This window comes from Genypterus blacodes, unplaced genomic scaffold (genome assembly GCF_046128005.1).
Source record: "Genypterus blacodes isolate CSIRO-AG114 ecotype Tasmania unplaced genomic scaffold, CSIRO-AGI_Gbla_v1 ptg000156l_1, whole genome shotgun sequence".
NCBI lineage: Eukaryota > Metazoa > Chordata > Actinopteri > Ophidiiformes > Ophidiidae > Genypterus > Genypterus blacodes.
Genome location: NW_027466957.1, coordinates 7175094 through 7196208, shown reverse-complemented (window position 1 = coordinate 7196208; position 21115 = coordinate 7175094). Strand labels below are relative to the sequence as shown.

The following is a 21115-nucleotide window of genomic DNA, read 5'->3' as shown; positions in this document are numbered from 1 at the left end:
TGAGGTTTCTCCTAAAGGAGACCATAAGTAGAGGAGGAGGATAGGAATGTTCAGGTAGGGCAAGTGTGAACTGAATAAAGTAGTGGCCTGACGATGTAGAAGGGCAGTGTCAATACTGAGTCCAGTGTTTTACCCGCTTTGTGTGTGGGTTGTGGGCTATGAAAGCTGATGAAAGTGTAGCCGGTGTGGCTGTGTTGAATGGATCCAGGTTTCAGTCAGGCCTAGTACCTGTATGTCTGATAGCACAACTCAATGGCAATTCCGCAGGCCAAAAGTAAAAGTGGTGGGCGTAGAGGAGGACTTTCTAAAAGAACAGAGGTTCTCTGGATTAGATTGTCTTTTGCGAGAAAAACATTTCTTTCTGTGACCCTGGATGACGGGGTTATAATAATAGCCCAAAAAAAGCAAATCAACAACCTCAGTCTAAATCTACAAAGATTCAAACTTACACATTCACACTTACTGACTAATTGCCGTCTCCTAAGTGTCTCAGATCAGAGCTTGTTCTGGATTTAGAGCCCTGTTCAGTTTTTTACTGAAAAATACACTTTACTGACTAATTGCTCTTCTGCAAGAGATACGTTTTCCAAAGTTCCTTATGCATCGTGTCATGAGGGGCACAAGCAGCAGGCTGCAGACCAGAGCCTCTGCGTCTCAAATCTCTAGACTGACTGGAAAAATGTGGGTGAGGCAAATAAATGTAACAGTCCTCTCCCTTAAGAACTTCAGTAAGTCTGAAAACTATCAACTGCTTGTAATGGAGCTGCCAAGTGTCCAGCTACACATCTCAAAGCCGTATAAGTACAGCGAACCCTCAGGGAGAGGAGGGTGTAATTGTACTTCCATGCAACGTTGTTATTGTTTGTTTCAATCGGCCCATACTGAGTTTAAACAGGACACTGGATAAAATGATATAAAAAAACAAAAACACAAACCAGATCCTGAAATTTGTGCAGTTTAAATTGTGAGTATCCATAACCTCACAGTGCCAAAAAGCCTGCAGTAGCTGAAGCATTTAGGCATGGTGTGATAATAGAGTATTCTGATGCACAATGGTGATGTACGATTTAACCACAGGGGTTAAGACAACCTTTGAGCGATGTCAAATGAGTCTTCTGGCTCCAATAGGCAGCACTGGCCCCGAGGGTCATAGAAGAGGTCACGCTAAGACATCTCACGGGAGATGAAAGATGGTTCCAACATCTTAACCCACTGGGTATTACTATCATCATTAGAGATGTTTTTCACAACATAGCCTTGGGATAGAATAAATGAGCCTTTAGACAGAATAAATGACTGGTCTGGGGAAGGCCTTGCTTTACCTTCTGTAAGGGCAGATCTCCACCAGTCCCTCGGCTCCATCAGAGAAAAAAACGCAATTCTCTTTTTTGGCCTCCCCACGGCCCTCTCTCAGTGTGAGATGAGATGAGACTCAGAGAGAGGCACGGACTTCAGCTACCACCACGCAGACATGCAGACTGAATGAAAAGTTGGCACATTTGAAGACGCAGCGTCTAGAGAGCGAACGCATTAAGGCTCCAGACAGTCTGAAAGAGAAGCGAGAGCTAGCCCGTCCTGATCTGAGTATCTCAACAAAGAGCCAGCTAGCATAAGGCAGACTCGGGCATCCATTAGCCTTTGCGTCTAAATGTCAGCGTCTCCACTGGCCTAGTTCAGCAAGCTATTCCCCTCTCACCTCCTGAGACCAGCAGTGCAAAAACACAAATAGAAACAAGAACGATAAGCCAACTGTCAGCAAAGTCTACTAAATGTGTAAAAGCTTTTTAATTCTTACTGCAACCACTCCCTGACCATGCTAATTAGTAAAATAAGATTGAGGTGTTTAAAAATAAAAGTCACAACAGAGAGTATACTTGATGAGGGCAATAAATCACGCTAATTACTCAGCACCATGCTAAATAAGCGCTGCAACCATTTCAGCTCCTTCATAAAGCCTTGCATACATCGATTTCCACACCGGTTGGCTGTTACCAACACGTGAGAGCTGTGTGAGACAAAAGGCAATGATCATCAGTGCGTCAATGAGCCACCCATTTCCCACTGCCCCCTCTTGTGTAAAAGCAAAAGAACATGCAAAATAAGCAAAACTAACTCTCTGTTTTACATCTCCATGCTGTGTCTCTCACTGTCTCAGTCTTCATGTCCAAGCACACAATGGAGTGTGAGATGTGTTGTGGTTGGTGTGTGTGTGCACATGTACTGTTAGTGTACGACATAGAAAAAGAGTGTGAGGAAGGGGTGCAGCCAGACTAGATTGATCAACTCTCTAAATTTCTATTACTTTTACCGATGCAGTTTAAAAACATTACCCAGATTTTATACTGCTGACATTTACCTATAACAAGGTCTTCATTTTGTGTGACAGTGTGTTTTATGAATAGTGTCATGCACATTGGGAGATAAGGTATTAACACCATTTTCAATGAAAACGTTAAAAAAGGCTGGTTAGTGGAATTTATGATTGAGGGAACATAGGTGAGTGATACAATTTGCCCTTTGTGATACATTAAGTCTGTCACTGTGTTTTATGAATCACCCACAGCGAACGGTATTTGTTGTGGTTTGTCGTGCTACGTCAGCTACTGCTGCTGAAACAGAGGCTTTCAGATGGATTTGTGTGTGTACTCATATACGAGAGCCTGTTCACATGTGGGGGTTGTGTGTGTGTGTGTGCGTGAGTGTGTTGTGTTCATCCTGGCTGCTGAGCCGGAGGCCCTGCCCTAAGAGTGGCCCTTGATGCCCGAGTGCTTTGTGTGACATTTCCTGCTAAAGGCCATTGCAAACAAAAGCATCTCCACAAGGAGCAACAACAAAAATTGTCTACCTTCCCCTTGAACCAAAACCATACTCTTATCTGTGCATTTATATTACAGCCAAACCTTCTCCTTCTCCTTGCACTTTTTCCAGACTAAAAGTAATAAGAGACACTGAAATCTGAGTGTTATTACTTTTCCAGTTTGCTCTATTCTCAGTACTATTAACTGCTGAATGGCTGTCCAGATGCTATGCATACTTGAGGTTAAATAGACCCCTGACAGGGGGAAAATCATTTTACTTAGCTCTAAGTAAAACTCAGCAAAGCAAACTATTACATATAGATGCCTCTGTCGGCCTATTAAGGAACAATAACAATTGAAACAAACGGACACTGAGGAGGACAGTTTGTGAGCCAACGCACAACTGCAGACCAATTTATGCACTCTAAACATGGCGACAGCAGCTAAGTGGCGCCAAAAGACTCACACAGCATGTGACTGGCAGGCAAATCATTTGTTCTTTTTTCTTTGTGTCTCTGTGCTAATTGCAGGCGTGCTGGTTTAGCAGGCGCGGCTCGACGCTGGACAGTTTTTCGGACAACAGGACCACATTCACAACATCTGTGCTAAGCCGCTTCCAGCTCCTACGCCTCCGTCCCTGTATGGTACCTTCACTCACCATCTCTCTCCAACATCGAAGGCCACACATGAACTTGTACACAACAAGTTTGAACTTTAAATAAATACTTTAAATGAAACGCTGCATTCATGAGCTTGAAGACTGTCCATTTTCTTTCTCTCGGTCTCTCACGCTCTGTTGCAGCTTCCTTTCAGTTCCTACATTGCTACATTAAATACATCCAATGCCAACCAACTAATAGAAGACATAAAGCGCTACAGTTGGCTTCTGTTGTTTCCATGGCAACTCATTGCCCCAAGTTTTCATCCGCATTCAAGAAGGACAGAAACAGTTGGAGTCATTCTACCTCCATGCGTCCCGTTCCATCTTATCTCCCCATATCCCAAACTGTAATTAGCTAACCTAAGCCACCGCTGCCTAAATCTGATCCAGCATATCTCACTTGGGCTCAACCATCCATTCCACACAACTAACCTCCTTTTAGTACCCCCCCCACACACACACACAGTTCCCATTTAAGTAGCCAGGGTTTGAGGCTAAGCTATGAATGCCAGTGAATGTGCTCTTCCTTGCGATGCAGTGTGAAGGTTAAACACTACTAAAGGGCTTCACGGTTTGAGAACAACTGGCAGGCTCCCATAAGCTGCCAGTGTGGCCGCAGTGGTTTTAGCCCAAGCACAGTTAATGATAACATTTCCTCTCCATCTCAGCAAGTCTGGAGACAGTTATTGCTCAGGCAGTCATTGAGAGGCCAAGTGTGGCGCGGAATGACATTAGTTTTTAAACATATACACAGTGGCAAAATAGACTCTTAGCCCTTTAATTTTGTAGAGAACGGTAATTTTTGTTCAAAAGCAATACAAATGCGATCAAATTTCGATTAACTATTAATGGAAATGACATTAAGCCCTGCTGTTAACAACTTCACACAGGCCATGTTGAAGGTTTGAAATTCATTACAGAAACACGTGCATGAAAAGAAAACATTGACCCACTTGAGCTCAATTACTTCAAGTGGAACTTAATGAAACGTGAAAAAAACACAGGTGAGAACGTGAAAAAGGGAGAAAGGACAAAGTAAAATGAGACAAATGCAGGAAGCTGGTTCAGCAGCGTCTGTGATGTCGCTGGGGAATTCACACAATTGTTGACTTCCATGTAGAGAGAGACAATGAGTTCAGCTTCATTGACTTCTACAGAGGCAGTGAAGCGCAATAATTACCGTGACTCAGACAGAGGAGGCACTGCCACCCCATACACTCACACTGTAAGTGTGAAAACACATGCACACTCACACACCAACATGTGTGCAAAGACACACACGTTCAGCTTAACTACATTTTTAACTAATGTGCCCTGACGCGGAAGGAAGATAGAAGAAGACAAGAGTCTATTCCTGCACCAAGGAGCCGACAAGTAAGGAGCAGTTGCAGTTCCAAGTGATCGGGGCAGATAAACAATATCATAGAGGTAGTTATGTGCTACACAATAGACCAAAAAATGAGAAATGAGAATCCCCAAACAATCTAATCTGTCCTTGAGTGCCCTGCTACTGCAGCATTGTTCTGTCAGAGCCAGATAAGTTGGGAGGCGCTGCAGAGAGTGAACAGGGGCGAGGGGAGGGAAAATCAATGATAAGAGTCTCTACTTGCCACAGTAAAGGAGTGAGGCAGGAGGAGACAAGGTGGGGGGAGAGGAGGCGGGCAGGCCAAAGACAATGGAGAGAGCAGGGAGAGAGGTGTAATATTGAAAGCATTGATCCTGGTGTGGGTATGAGCATTGTTTCAGCTTTGCAACAAACGCAAACAATCCATACTATCACACACGGTCAATACACACACCCCTGAAGTCTGACATTTAAGTTACTTCTTCGGCAAAGGAGGCCATTCCTATGCGTCCAAGATAGGCTAAGCTTTTTTTCTTCACGTGATTATCAAGAGGAATACTGAGTGCACGTGCCCACATCCAGTCAGATAAGAGGAATATATACGCCGCCTATTTGTCTTCCACCACAGCTCGCCAATCCATAGCCCGTTTGAGTCATTTAACAGCATCGTAAGTAGCCGAGCTGACAGATTTCCATTATTTAAAAAGTTTCAGAGTCATCCAATACAATTACCTTTGAGTAGTGCTATCTAAATTAAAGTTAAATATTTAGAAAGTCTCTCTAAAGCTGCTCCAGGGATGGGCCCCGATGGTTTATGCGTTAATTTCCAAGATAAATCTGACTGCAAACAGATGAGGGTAATTTGCCGTGACACTGTCCCGAATTCCCTTGAGTGCAGCGGGTTTCCGAGTGAGGTTAGGTAGGAAAGAGCGTGTGTGTGTGTGGATAAACCAGAGTACACCCAGAGGAAAGGTTTTAAACACCCTTGTTTTGAATCCTACTTTTGTGATGGTAATAATGTTGATTCAGCTTGTAATTGTGAGAGACATGGGACTGCATCTATGTGATGTGAATGTGTTGGATAAAATAAAAAGAACCGTTTTGTTGATGCTGCCACTAAAATATTTGGCTTCTACATTTTCATTTACTGTGAATCTCTGCAATGAAGCACTTAAACTAAAAAATAAATAGAATAAATTGTTACATTTCTACGCACCTATTTGATTAGAAACACCTCTTTATTAGATTGTGGAAAAAACAGAATCCATAAAAAAAACACATAAATAGAATGAATGAAAACTCCTACTTACTTTCTTTCTTATACTTAAACTTAATTTATAAAAAGGCTGGCTGAATCAGGTGAAAAGAAATAACTGCATTGCCTCTGTCCATCTGTGTGAGAGGAAGAAGATACTGGCAAACTAGAGCAAAGCCATCCGTACAAAGGGGGACAATCACTCATCGATTCATTGCATCAATAATCCTAATTGCCATCCAGTTCTTCTCTTTAGCCAGCCTAGTGCCGCTCGCGACGAGCCCACAAGCTTGGCATCCCTCACTGCGGCTTGACAAGACTCTATCTGTGTGTATCAATGGGCACAATCTGCTGGTAGATCAAATGGCCTTTTCAGCAAACACGTGATTGATCAGCGCTGTGAAACTTTAATGCGATTCCTTTCTACACCTGAATAGCTTGATGGTGCTTGCCAATTGGTCGAGCTGCGAGCTCCCATTCCATAACTCTCAGCAGATGATTTAATGTGGGCCTGTGGGTGCTACAGAGGAGACCTGCCACAACCACTGGTGTTTATATGAATTTAAATAAAAAAATTCCCTTTGATTATTGATTTAGATTTTATACCTAACCATCCCCCTGTCCCTCCATCCATACTCCTACACACACACACACAAATAGACAGGACACACGCAGAACCACATGTCCTGTTAGGCGGAAGGAGTTTCTTTGTTTCTTGGCATAGATTAGTGCTTCAGCTGTGAGGAAAGGACAGCCCAATTTGTCAAGAGAGCGCATGGAGCTAATCACATCAAAGGAACTGCTACCCAGGCTAATATCAGCCCACGAGCAGGATGCCTCATTCATTAGTCTGCATCTGCAGGACAAATCACTCCTATGCTGACATACAAAAGCAATATACACACAAACAAGATCATGCCCATAGCCAAACTTGCAGTGGGCTATTGATGTGCGATAAATAATGATGAAAATATATGATTTGATGTATTTGTTGTGCCATCGCATTTAACTCTCCGTGCAAACCGCTCACACAAAGCGGTGGTGCAGTGCACACTGCAGCAATCGCGTGTATGCAAATACGCGTGCGCTTCAAAGCGACGGCTCTTTCTCCAGTGCACGACTCTGCTCTCCTTCGGCTGGAGTGCGTGTTTGGATCAATTGGATGAAAGATGCTTCTGCCTCTGCTCCATTAGAAAGAGCGGGGGTCTATGAAGAATATTCTACCTTCTTGGCTATAACAGAGGAGAGCAGTGCCCTTCAATGCGGCATCATTTGTCTTTATTCGCACTGTCCAGCGGGCATCCAATCCAGCTCAGCATTTCTAGATGCCGGCCTCTGAGAGAGAGAGAGAGAGAGAGAGAGAGAGAGAGACGCTGTTTAGAAGGAGAGCTCTACCATCCAAACTTGGACTTTCTGGGTCCAAATGGTTGTCAGACGCCAGGTAGACCTCAAGCTGACAAAAATATATGGAGAAATCAGCGATGGGCTCGAACTTAATATCTGCTGTGCCTCGGAAATGATTGTGTATGTACAAGTGACAACCATGCCTACCTAATAAGGTGGTGATCAGTAAGGAGTAATGAGGATACGGACGTGTAAAGCTATATAAAGCTTCTCTGACTGGCAGCTAATTCAAGATCATACATGTTAGCTGTCACATGTCAGAGATGGTGCTATTACGCTCTGCCTGTGTTCTGTAACTCCGTTTCATCACAGAAACCAAGCAATGTCGTTGTTGTTGTAGTAAAGTATGGATGATGTGTGATGAAGCTGCATCTTTTATCACCATCCCACAGAGAGTCTTTATTGTGTGTTTGTATTTCAAGGAAAAACAAACTTTCCCTCGTTCAATTTTCACCAAACACACGTGCACTCATGCCAAGAAAAACACACACACACACACACACAAAAGAACGCTTTTCCATTCTGAAACCATTTCCTTAAAACACAGCAGAATCTGTCAAATTGCCGTCGCTAAACTTTGTGATTCATCAAACTATGAATAATTTGTGAATAAATTAAGTGACGGGATAATGGGAAATGCCACGCTTCCGTGATGAGAGGAATTGGAACACAGCAGTGGCCAATCAAGTCACGGAGATTGAAAATAGAATAAACTACCTCAGCCGACCAAAAAAAACAGGGACGTGGGGAGGGAAAACCTGACTGGAGAGACAATGAGCGTCCGAGGCTCCGGTGTCTGACCAGCTGTACATGCGGGGTCAGGGGCTTCTGTGCAGACCTGGGGGGGTTGGTAAAGGTAAGATGACCTTCCTCTTTCGCAGACTCTCCTGACCCAGGGCCATGCATAGAGAGGGGGGGGGGGGGTCTGCTTCTCTGTCCTCCCCCTACGCTTTGAAGCTTTAATGCCTCCCATCTTTCGTCGATCTCGGCCCTACCACGCTGTCCAGTGCACGAGCAAGACGACCAGCAGAGGAGATAACGCTGGTATAGAAGAACCTCGTTATGGATGCAACGGTTGGCATAAACAGCGCTGGGGCCGAATGACATCTCAAACGGAAAAAGCATTTGCAAACCGGTCCATCGGCGGCTGAAACAGGCTGAAAACGCTAAACGCAAAACACTTTCCAAAGCTGGAACACTAGAGGTCAAACACGAGTCAGATGGATCAGATGTTGAGGAGGTGGAGGGCCAGGTGCTACTCTTAAAGCCACCCTGTGAAAACACCTGGACGATCCCCCCTTCTTGCTCCTGTGCCCTTTCCCTCCCTCTCTCCCAAACCCTGAGGCGTCTTCTTGGGAGGCACGTCGGCGGCACACCTCCCCGCTGCCGGTCTTACTCCCTCCCTCCCTCTGCCACTGTGGCAAATCAATTCTTAATAAACCATATGAAGGCTTCCTCTGCTGCACCTTTCATTTCCCCTCCTCAAAGCTGCAGGGCGAATTAGCCTGCCAAAGAGGAGGAGGAGAGGGAACAACAGGAGAAGAAAGTGGGAGCGAGCGAGGAGGCAGGGCGGAGGGGGGAGAGAGGGAAAAAAAAAAAACCCGACCCAACACCTACAATTAAATTAACAAATCACTGTTCTTAATTAATCAGGGAATTAGGGGTAGAACGGCGGGTTCGGGACGTGACTGACATGGCTAGTGCTCGCCGCATCTGCTTTTGTTGCCGCTGCCGGCGTGGAGGAGCGTAGAGGGGGAGAGGAAAAGCAGATGAAAGCTTAATAAAAACTATCTGCAGAGCCCCCTGAGCTGGATGGCGAGGCTGTTACCTCCCTCCCCCCCTCTCCCCCCTCCCCTCCTTGGTTTCCTCTTCCCCCCGATCTTACAGTACATCCTATTCTCCTCCTCCCCCCCCCCTCACTTAGTTTCCCTTTGCTATCTCTTCCCCTCAGCCCCCCTTTCCCGCTCTCCCGACCCCTCTCCTGCCTCTCCGCTCTCCTCCGGTTTGGAAACCTATGTTTGCTAATGAGGCGTGGGATTGACAGCTGGATTACACCGTCGCTTTGTAATCCTTTCATTTCTGCATTTAGGATAATCACCCCCTAGACCAGGGACCTGTCTCTCGTCTCTTGTCTCCAGGGACAGTCAATACATAGTGCGCGAGTGTGTGTGTGTGTGTGCGGTAACTAACCTTTCTCAAACCCATTTCAAAGAAGGCCAATAAAATATTCATTATCTCCACTGTACAATGAGGCCAAACAGACTGTCAATCATCGTGCAGGACCTCCCTACGACAGGACAGAGTCAACGCATCATGTGGGCGTGCGTGCTAAAGTTCAAACTTTTCTCTTTTCCCTTCCGTCTGCCTGCCATCCTGTCTGTAGCTCCACATCCCGTCCTACTCTAGAGACAAGCCAAAACTCGTCCCCTTTGACTGTGGGCTCCTCTTCCTCCTCCTCCTCTTCCTCCTCCCTTCCTCGTTTCCCTCGCTCCCTAACAGGAGCTCGTTCCCCCAGTGGCCACGGGATTCGCTCTGTTTTTGATCATCCTCAGACTCAAAGCTTAGACAACTTATCTGCTCCTCTCCCAGGGCCAGAGGAGGGAAGCGAGGCCCTTTTATTACCCTCGCTCTTTGCCTCTTCCTCTGATGTGCTGAGGAAAGAAAAAAAAGACAATAGACAGACAGACAGAAAGAGAGAAGAAAGGGGGGTAGCTGGCCTGTGTGCCTTTAAAAGTGCGGCGCTCCCAGCGGCTCGAGGACGGCTTGGAGCCAACATTTAGTTCGTTATGTTTGACCAATAAAGTTACAAGGCCCCGTTTCATGCTTACAGACACCGAAATGCCCCCCGTGTCACATAGCAGTGCACAGTATTCAGCCCCTGGTGCCGAGTTCTGTCGAATATTGTAGCCACCGGATAATTAGATTCTCCACAGAGGAATAAGCACTTTCTCTTAGAGCTTTCAGAATAAAATGAACAAGTTATATTATGAATATTCTTCAGGCCTCGGACACACTTTTTCTTTTTTTGGCAGGAAACATCCAAGCATCCATAATTTAAATTCACAATGTAGCTTCGTTAGCGTGTATGCTGCTGCTTGTGTCTTGTGCAGTAGACATGTGGACGCTTTAGACAGCACCGGCCACTGCAGTATAAATTGGACAAAACACTCAATACAGCACAGTGGCCTCCTGTGTATAGCCAATAATTGTCCTTTCAAGTATTTATAAATAACATGCTCCGTGAAGTGCAAACGTTAACTGAATGATTGAGTATGTGCAACTTATTAAGGCTCCATGACAACTGTTGCCACAGCTACAACAATCTGTCTGTGATTCCTGTATTATATTGGCGGCGCACCACTGACTTTTCTCGCTTAAAAACACTTGATTTCTTTCCGAACGCTCCACGCTGCCTCCCGTCATCCAAAGCAAACACAACAAACAGGAATTTGGCCCAGCATCGGTGCGGCAGTGCCGTGCTGACATATAGCTCCACGGATAATTAACAAGCAAAACAAATTAAGGAGACCGTGGAGAATAAAATATGTGTTTCAATTTAGAACTGATTGCGTCGCTTTAATGCCAATGCTGGATGTTATTGCTCACAGATTTCTAATTTATAAAATCTTCACTTCACTGGCAATAAGCGGCGGCAATCGTGCCAATTCTCCGTCGACAAAGACTTGTGTAATTACTTTCCACCGTCCGAAGGTGTAAATTTGGGGCTTTCCTGACAGTGCTCAATGATTTATTGAAGAATACCAGAATGCTTGTTTTCACCTCTCCACATATGGAGAGACATTTGGATGATTGACTACATTGCGCTGCATGTAACAGATTAGATGATTTTACATGTATATGTATGTGCCAGGACTTCTTTCCGTCACAGTGCGAGTGTGATTGCTCCTGTGGTTCACATGCACTGCATTTTGAGGTTTACTAGCCGGTTCCTCATTAAAAACCAAACCTGCCTGAGAACCCTTGAGGGAGTAACCAGCCTGAAGAGGAGCATCGCCAACCGACAACCCTGCAACCCTCAGCGCGGGGAAACACAAAGCCAAATCTATCTTTACATGCGATATCACACAGTCAGAGCGCCAAAACAAGCGCCTTTGTTAGCCCCCTTATTAGCTTTTAGCTTGTTGAATGCTCAGGCCCAGACGTCGTGGGACTCATCATTGTCTTTTGATTAACTAACATTACGGGCACTCTCTGGCTGACCCCATCTCCTCGTCTCCTTTCCTCCCTATTTCTTCCCCTTTCTCCCTCCCGACGGCTCGACTGTGCGCTGAACTTAAGAACTTAATGGGGGAACATTGACAGGGAGTTCAGGACACAATTAGTGATTACCGGAAAACCCGGTCTTTGCAGGGGCTTCCGTCGTACGTTTCATCCTCCCTTCACAAAGACGGGGGATCTCGGAGCAAAGGGAATAGCGTACGAGGCGCTAATGCTCTCGAAATGTCCTGGCAGTGTTCTCAGAGATCACACTCGTCTTCTGGTTGATTAGAGAACTGTGAGAAAAACAGAAGTCTCTTTAATTTCAAGAGTTTCCTATATGCTGTGAATTACCATAAATTGGATGGTTGTAGTTGGCTTCACTTTATGTTGGGGTTTTTTTCAGTTACAGAAAGAAAATGTCACTTTGGAGGAAAACGAGCAATTATCCCAGACTGAGTTGGTGTATTTTTAATCTGCCGCAGAAGAAAAGAAGAATAGGAATCAAAAGGCGTGGCTTTGGACATTTCAACTAAATGTCTTTATCATGGGGGGGGGGGCAAAAAAATGAAAAGTCATACAGCTGTGATGGCTGAATCATCATTTTGCCGGTTGCTTTCACAGTCGCATCATTTCTAACTGAATCAATTAGGCTGTAATTAAAATGCTGCCATACACACACACACACACACACACGCAGAGGCACTGGAGGACTTGGGAGTGAGTGGGTAGGAAGAGGACACCACAGAGTTTGGGCTCAAGCCAAGGCAATATACTGCAGTAGTGGGCGGCCTGGGAGGGGAAATCTGGATCCCATTTGTTTAGGAGTGTCATAATGACTCTCTGTTTCTGTGTGCGTGCGTGTGTGTGTGTGCGCGCCAGTAAATAGCATTATATGCGATCTTCTACTTGCTGCTTCCGGGGACAAACTTTATCTTAAGCTTAATTTTTTCCTCTTCCCTGAGGATAATGGATGTCTCCCACTACTTCACCCTCCATCTCTCCCTTTGACAGTAGCCTCGCTGAAGGACATGGTCAGTGTGACACCAAAGCGATGAGAAAACAACCTTGCAGGCTTAACGTTATCCCGCTGGTGTAATCCCCGCCTGCCGTATCCCAAGCAAAAGGCCGGGACAGGAAGTGTTGTGCGCTGCGTTTACTCCTCATGTAAAGATGTTCCACCAATGACAGAGGGGACACGTCGCCATCGCCATGACAAAGCATTAATCTGACACCAACTACAAAAGCTTCGGACAAACTCTGTGTGTTTGAGAGAGAGAGAGAGAGAGTGAGAGTGAGAGTGAGAGTGAGAGAGAGAGAGAGAGAGAGAGAGAGAGAGAGAGAGAGAGAGTGAGTGTGTGTGTGTGTAGTGTCCCCTTGTCATCGTACACACTTCATACTTCATAGCCCATACAGGCCATCTGTGCATTTAAGACCTGGAGACCAGCAAAGTGTTTAATGCCTTCAAAAGGGCAATAACCTTGGTCCGGTTGCACCCCAGAAGGCCCATCATACCAAGGCAGGAGGGCTCTTAATGTACCAAGCAGATGACAAGGATGCAGAGTTCACACACACCACTGAGTAACTCAATCTGTAGGAAGTCTCCCCTTATTCTCGTCCACCCCGCCTCTCCCTCCCGCCATTCCCATCGTCTGTTCTCTCAAAACAAGGGGAGATGTCAAAAATCTCATTAAAAAATAATGGCCTCCACCTGCTTGCTTTCTCCTCTCCTCCTCGTCTCCTGCGTGCTTTTCTGTGACCAGGCTGGCAAAACCTGGAGGAACGCCGGTTATCAACGGAGCGCCCGGACAACTGCCGCGGCGCTCGCAGCACGCACGCACACGCAGCACGCACACGCAGCGCGCACGCAGACGCCAGCAAACAAAGGCACGTAGCTGTTTCGCAACATGCGCCTCCCGAGCCTTACAGCATTTATCAAGACGGAACTCCCGCAGGTGTGACCCTCGTCGCTCTCGGTTATCTCATAAACAACTCATGTCTGGACCGGGGTGGAGAATGAAACGCTCAGCCCGTGCGGTTAAATCATCTGCACGAGTCTCTCAGGAAAAATCCACATGCAATTCTTTAAACCTATTGAGCACATACATCAGGGCTGAGGTTACACGTTCAGTAAATATACGTCAACTGGCTATTTGTAACTGCTCCCAGAAGTCAGATTAGCCTTTGGCCCGGGAAGCATAAACCAGCGCCTTGGTATGTCTGCGGCGTCCTCAGCGCTTTGCAAACGACTCCCAACAAATGTCAGTCTCACGCATCTCCCGTATTAATAACCGCGGTAAACCGATGTGACTGCGGCTGTCTCCATGACTGAATATCCTCACAGAAATGACCAATAAAGCATGTAATGGTTCAAACAGATGGCGGGGAGAGATTTGTGTTGTTATTTTGCATTAGAACAGAGATTAGATGGTTATATGGAAGAGGGATGCGGAGACTAAACATGAATGATTAAGAACGGCAGCCAGAGTGGGAAGTGGGGAGAGATATGACTTTGCGGGAGATATAATAAAGTAAGATACCATGATCCAAAACTAATAAAGATGGAGAGAAAACAATGAGGGTGATTTAGGCAGAAACGGAAGAAAACAAAAGGGGGCTGTATTCCAACAAGGTCTAATCTCCATGAGGAGGCCTGTCTGCTATCGACCCAGATAACACCGCAGGCTGTGTATCATGAGAATTGGGGCAAAAGGTAAACAGGAAATCAAAACAATCTAATTCTGTTTGAGGGTGCGGGGAAAGAGAAAATTGACGTATTGTCCGTCCCCATGGAGCTTGTGAAAGGAAATGGCATCTTTTATTTACTCAGGCTATGAGTCACTCCTTCAAAGAGAACCTCTGTCCCCCCCGCGTCAGGAGCAGATTTCTGCGCGTGTGTGTGTAACGGGTCCGATTCTGGCCGATTCTAGAGACGAGCTTACCAAAGGCTCATCCGTCTTATGTATCGCCGATACCTCCAGCTGGAGGATTAGGTGAGGTGATTTGTGCTGCAGTGCCATTTTTCAAGCAGAATGGGCGATGCACGTTAAAAGGGGGAAATTGACTGTTTATCAGCTTGCATATTGTACGTCACGTCCTATAATTATGTTCAGAAACAAAGTTATATTGTGTGCTATATTGGAAAAATCAGCAAATAAACCAAAGCAGAGCCTCCTGGATACATGCAGGTAAAGCTATTGGAACCATTATCCTGGGGGGGAGGGGGGGAATTCAGCCCAGGCCCATTTGTTTTACTCAGAATGCAAAGCTCTCTCAGGCAGACCTCCTGCTTCCAGAATGAGTGAGCATTTTAACCTGGGGGGGGGGGGTAAGTAATGCACAGCTAGAGAAGTCGACAAATACGATCGAGACCTGGGGCGACTGAAGGAGGCGAGAAACGGCGTGGGTCAGGGAGGGAAGGCAGAGACTTAAATGAGATCAACTGCACTGTGAGCGGCGGCGAGACAGAGAGACGGACAGAAAGCTGACGACGCCTCGAATAATACGAGCACGGCTGGGAAGCTGAGCCGGGAAGGTTCAGGCCAGCTGTGGTCGTCTTGATACAAACATTTAGGCCATTCATTCCTATGAGTTCAAGAAGAACAGAGCCAAAACAAAGTGATGACTGCTGAGAAACACTGTAGCTCTCACTGAGAGACTACGTGCACTGTGTATGTCAGCATTCATATCGCAGACACCTAATCTCTCTTTCAATCCCCAATCTCTCTCTCTCACGCTGTCCACACACACACACACAGACACACACACACACACACACAAGGGAGGCAAACACAGCCGCGCTCAAACATGCAGAAAGCCTGGACTACTCAAAACCACCAGTAACCCAAACAAAGTCCAAGGTCAGCAGAGTGAGCCCAGTGAGCTGAAACCGCCGTCCCTGGCTTTCATTACCAGGAACAGAATCAGCAGAGGGATGCAGGGACACATGGGATGAGGTTACGTTGCCTGGCTCTGTTTATCTCAGAGTCTGGCAAGGGGCCCAGCTTGTGGTTTTCCAGCAAGAGATTACAAAATTAGTGATCCAAACATCAAATCTTCAAATTATTTTTTTAACCAAGTATATTTTCCTACAGCCGTTAGACTTATTCAAGCTCAACAGAAATGTTATGGTTTGGTTGCAAAGCTCATTGTGTGTGTGTGTGTGTGTGCGTGTGCGTGTGTGTGTGCGTGTGCGTGTGCGTCATTTGGTGAGTAACGTTAAGCAGGCCTGGCAGGGCTCTAACTCTAATGGTGCCCTGAGTGTGCGAGTGGTAAAGAAGCTGTCATAGCTATAACACAAACCAGGGAGAGAAGACAGCAGCCATCCACAGCACGACGCAAACACACACACAAAAACCATTAACTCTGAGAGCAGCCTCTCGACCCTGAAACCCATCAGCTCACCTCTACAGCTCCTGCGGTTTCTCAGTTGTTCATATAAAAGGCTCCAAAGCCAGATTTGGGAATTGAAAGCAATTATAACCTAGAGATAAAGCGAATGAATCGGCTCACTCAGGCACAATGCAGTTTACACTTTTGATAGCTGTGAAATGCTTATTGAACAGACTGCATTTATCAATAAAAAGTTGCTCTCAGTTGACAGCAGGCCGGTAATTTCTGCAAAGTGAATACGAGCATTGCTTGCAAGATTAATCAAGAATTGAAGAGAAAGTTCAAATGATTAATGAATGCAATACAGAGCCGAAGGGAATCAACTTGATGTAATAACCAAAGATTTTAAAATGTTTCAGTTTAATCTAGAGTCATATTGAAAATAATAAAAAGGAAGATTGTACCATTAGGAAAACTGCAGGTTAGCCAAGATTCTTCCTTGGCTTTGTCATCACTGTATTTTGTTTTAAAGGTCTACAGTGGCCTTTTACATTCTAGGCAATTTGCTGGTACTTGTGTAATAAATGGTAAAACGGGGAGTGCAACTCTCCCTCTTTCCCCTCTTCCTCTGCTGACCTACCATCTAAACCCAGGCATCCTCCCCATCATGGCCAAAGTCCTAGTTCTGTCCTTCCCATTATTACCCTTGTGGCTAACATGAATATGTGTGTGTGCAACAATGTGCGTGCGTGCATGTGTGTGTGTGTGTGTGTGTGTGTGTGTTTGAGTGCATGCGCGTGCACACGGGTGCCATTACTCCTGCCCCCATCTGACGGTTCTGGGTTAAACAATGTTATTATTAAAGCCTTTCCAAAGTAGCTTCCTGCCTCCCTCCAGTGACACCCTTACCAACTATAAATCAACTGCCTGAGCCCTGTAAATCACACATGGTGTGTGTGTGTGTGTGTGTGTGTGTGTGTGTGTGTGTGTGTGTGTGTGTGTGTGTGTGTGTGTGTGTGTGTGTTTGTACTGAGTGAGTGTGAGTGCCTGTCCAACGCAGCTGTGTTCTCTGACAGCACTCGAGGTGCAGCTGTGTGTCAACCTAAAGATGGTCCCATGTGACCTCAACAAGATTCTGTGTATGTACATGGATGATAAATGAATGCATTTACTGTGTACACATATAGATCCATTATGGCCTAAAGAATGGCTAACCAGCACAGTGACCAAAGGGTGCCAGTTTGATTCCTGGATCAGCATAATGCATCTGGAAGGTGCAAAGGAAGTGAATCAGCATCACTTGCCCCTGCCTAATTATCTTTGCTTAGGTGCCCTTGAGCAAGGTTCAGTATCTCCCAGCTGCTCCCGTGCAGCGGCCAACAGATCAAACAAAGTTTGAACTGGGCAGTTTGCAGACGTGATAAAAAGTGTTTTTCATGTACGAAAATAAAGAGGTGTGAATCCAACTGTGAAGTGAAGTCACAGCCAAAAAGGTTCTGAACACAATGCAACCTTTTTAGACAAGTAATAATAGTTTATGTTTGGACAGAAAAACAATTTCAACTACCAAACCCTACAAATAATGCTCTGTGAAATGAATGGCTCCTGTGCAGCAGTGACGGCTTACTCTGCGATTGTTTGATTGTGTTGACACCCCCTGCTGGGCTGAAGACTTTACTACCACACAGAGAGCAACCTCACCACAAACAGCCATGTCCCACATGTAGCCCCACTCTGAGCCTAGCAGCAACACACTGAAGTTAATGAAGCTCAAAAACAAAGCGAATAGCATCAGCCGGGCTTATATCACTCTGGGAAAGGACAAACATAAATACCAACACAATACAGAAAATAATCAAAAATATAATGTAATGTTATTTTTATTATTATTTATTTGCTCTGTATATCCCTCGTCGAAAAGACCTTGGTGTGTGTGTGTGTGTGTGTGTGTGTGTGTGTGTGTGTGTGTGTGTGTGTGTGTGTGTGTGGGTGTGTCTGTGTGTGTGTGTGTCTGTGTACGTCTAGACAGCTGTATCCACACCAGGTCTCTCTGAGCTAAGGAGAGTGAGAAATATATACTGTGCAGCTGCCGAAGACACAGTCGACCCACAAGAGCTATTGTGCGCCCACAGCAAAACAATACAGCTTAGCTGAGCTATGAGAAAAAAACCATTAGGATCAATAGAGAATTGCAATTAGCCTACATTGGCAGGAGCAGTGCCAGATTAGACACAGGATGTCGATTCCATTTCCTGCACTATCGGCCCCTCAAACTTGGTTGACTCACAGTGTAATTGGAACACACGCATACAAATGGGTAGAACGCTGTAGTGTGAATAATAATAATATCATCATCATTACTACTATCATTGTTATTCATCACATCCACACCTAGCAAAATAAATGATTGGATACATAAACATTTTTTTAATCCGAGTTGTTTCTTGGCTTTTGTGCAGCTCCACACTGCAACAGACTGAATGCTCCTGGGGTCATTTGTTTAATTCCCTGCTGCAGCTGTTCATTCAATACATGATGTCAGCCTCAACTTCAAACACATGCATCAATGTAAGCGAGTTTAATCTTTTTATCTAATCTGTCAGCACAATTTCCCAGATGAATATCTAAGTGCCACTTCAATAATCTGAAGGTTATATAATGAAGAAACACATTCCACCCTATTCATATTTTGCTTCTACTAGAATAAGTGCAGAGGCAAAAACCCTAAAACAAATTTAAAACCATCTTTGGCAAAACACAAAATAGCCCACATTCAAATGAAAGGTCTTACCTTTTCGTATGCCCTGATCTCGCAGTACATCCCTTGAAATCAGCACGGAGTAGAAGCTTTGAGAGAAGCCAGGTCGGCAGGGATCTTTGGAGGCAAGTTCCCCATTATTCCTCTGAAAAGGACGGGAATACATTGTGAGACATCAATAAACATGGATTTCATTGATTGTGTGCTTCTCTTTGGCCATAGGCCTTGAAGAAAGGCAGCCTATTGCACCGCAGTCACAAGAAATATATTCAACAAGTTTACAGGTATATGCATCTAGGTACATGCTCATTAAATACACTCTCACTCACACCACATCACATCTGTCAACACATGTACAACACATGTACAATGGGAGAAAAAAAATGACAGGAGAGAGAAAACAGAGAAGTGCATGAAAATTGTTTTGACTCCTGGCCAGAGGAGGTGGGAAATGTGTGTGTGTGTGTGTGTGTGTGTGTGTGTGTGTGTGTGTGTGTGTGTATGTGTTTGTTGCACAGAAAACTTTGCACCCACTGCTTAACATTGGTTGAAACGACAATGGCTGCAGTGGACAATAAAGCTACTGGGTCCTTATCACTCCATTAATACACTGGCTGAGTGTGTGGCTCCATCTCTTGGGAAGGAATAACAAGAGGAAAATGTCTCAGTCTTATTTAATCTTACAGGCTTTGGGAACAATGGTTTGAGTCAGAAAAACGGAGAAGAAAGGAGAAAGAACCGGTTTGTTGGTGTCCGGTGCATCCCGCTGCTGCCGATTGATTGATCAAGCAATAAATAGTTGAAAAGCGCTTCACAACTCGAACGTTTTTGTTATATTTTATGCCGGAAAGGCGCATTGTTCCTTCACTAGCGTCGATCTGCTTTGTTTGATCGCGAACAATCTTAAATAGTGCAGTGATTTAACTTCTGCTGCCTGTTGTGGCTCATTACGGAACCGGAGAAAATCCGGAAAAACCTACCCTGGATCAACAGCGGATCGTAAAGTCCTGTTTATTTTCCTCTTACAAATCGACATTCATTAGAGAGCCAATTAGCGTACTTATAGGGAAATAACAGCGCTGCGCTTTACTGCAGCACACTGCGCCGCACTGGCACTTGAATGCATCGCAACCACAATACTTTCCCACAAGCGCCGGGGCTCCGAACCCGCAGACGCCGCATACGGAGCTTCTCGCTCGAACTCTCGCGCACCAGCAAAAACAAGCGATAAAACGACAAAGCTCACCCCGAATGTGTCAAGAAGAAGAAGTAGAGGAAGAGCCGCTGTCACGACCCGAGCGAAGTCGGTCCTCATGGTGGCGAGCGGACGGACGGACGAGCGGGCGGGCGGGCGAGCAAGCGAGGGCTGCTTGGACTAGGAACCGGCGGAGAGGCTCGTGTGGCGCTGCGTCTCCAAATGTGTAATATCTCCCCCCTCTGTCGCTCAGGTTGCTGGTTACGTCCCTCCCTCACGCTCGGTGAGTGTGTGCTGCAGCTCTGGCCCGAGTTTCCCCACCGGCTCTCTCCTCTGCAGGTGAGCGCTCAGCTCAGCACCCAGGCGCAGCCCGCGTCACTCTCTCTCTCTCTCTCTCCGACCCCTCCTTCCTCCCAGCCGGTGCGGGGAAGAGAAGTCCGCACACTCCGCACACGCACTTGAAGAAACCTTTCGTTTATGGCTGCGGATCAAGCGAGCACGCCAGGCGATGAGCTTCTACTCCGAGGACCCCCCTGCTGGTCTGCGATGCTCCCCTAACGGACTGTTGTGTGCTGAGAGAAAAGGTGGGGACGCCATGAAGGGAGAGGCGGTTCAACTTGTGTCAAACTCCCAGCTCGATTTCTGGGAATGCAGCAGGAAAAGTAGGGATTGCATAGTTTACCCAGAATGCCTTTAGGGTGGCGCGTGCATACATTTCAACATATTGGATAAATACAATGAAGTATTTCTTATTAAGAGAGCATGTGATGACATTACATTGATAACATAAGGCACCGCCCCCACCCTTCGCTTTTCAATATGATATTGAAAGCATTAGGTTGAACAGATTCAAATAATCTCCGTCCTACCTCGTGACCCTAGTCCATCATCATAGTGGCACTGCAGTTAATTCTGTAAAAATAAATCTATAATGATGAGATTTGTACTAGCCTACATTGCTGTTTGTCATCATCCTGTAAAAACTGTATTTACCCTATGACATCATTGCAATTCCAATCTACTTGTACTCTACATTGGGGTCTACGTAAAAAGTTTAACAACAATAGTAGTGATAATACAACCTCCCTTCTTTCTCTCTATCTCTCTCTCTCCTCTATCCTACAACTGTATGCGCAATGTCATGTGTTT

General features: G+C 45.7%; 1 protein-coding gene across 1 annotated transcript in view; it reads right to left on the bottom strand.

Moving 5' to 3' along the window:
• The window catches only part of LOC143013555 (cadherin-4-like), a 170576-nt gene extending 150490 nt beyond the window's left edge, over positions 1-20086 (bottom strand). Inside the window, exons 1-2 of the mRNA XM_076167233.1 lie at positions 20018-20086; positions 18805-18916 (exon numbers count right to left, since the gene is read on the bottom strand). Of these exons, the coding sequence (XP_076023348.1) occupies positions 18805-18916; positions 20018-20086 (181 nt within the window). The remainder of the gene's footprint in view (positions 1-18804; positions 18917-20017) is intronic.
• Between the last annotated feature and the right edge of the window lie 1029 nt (positions 20087-21115).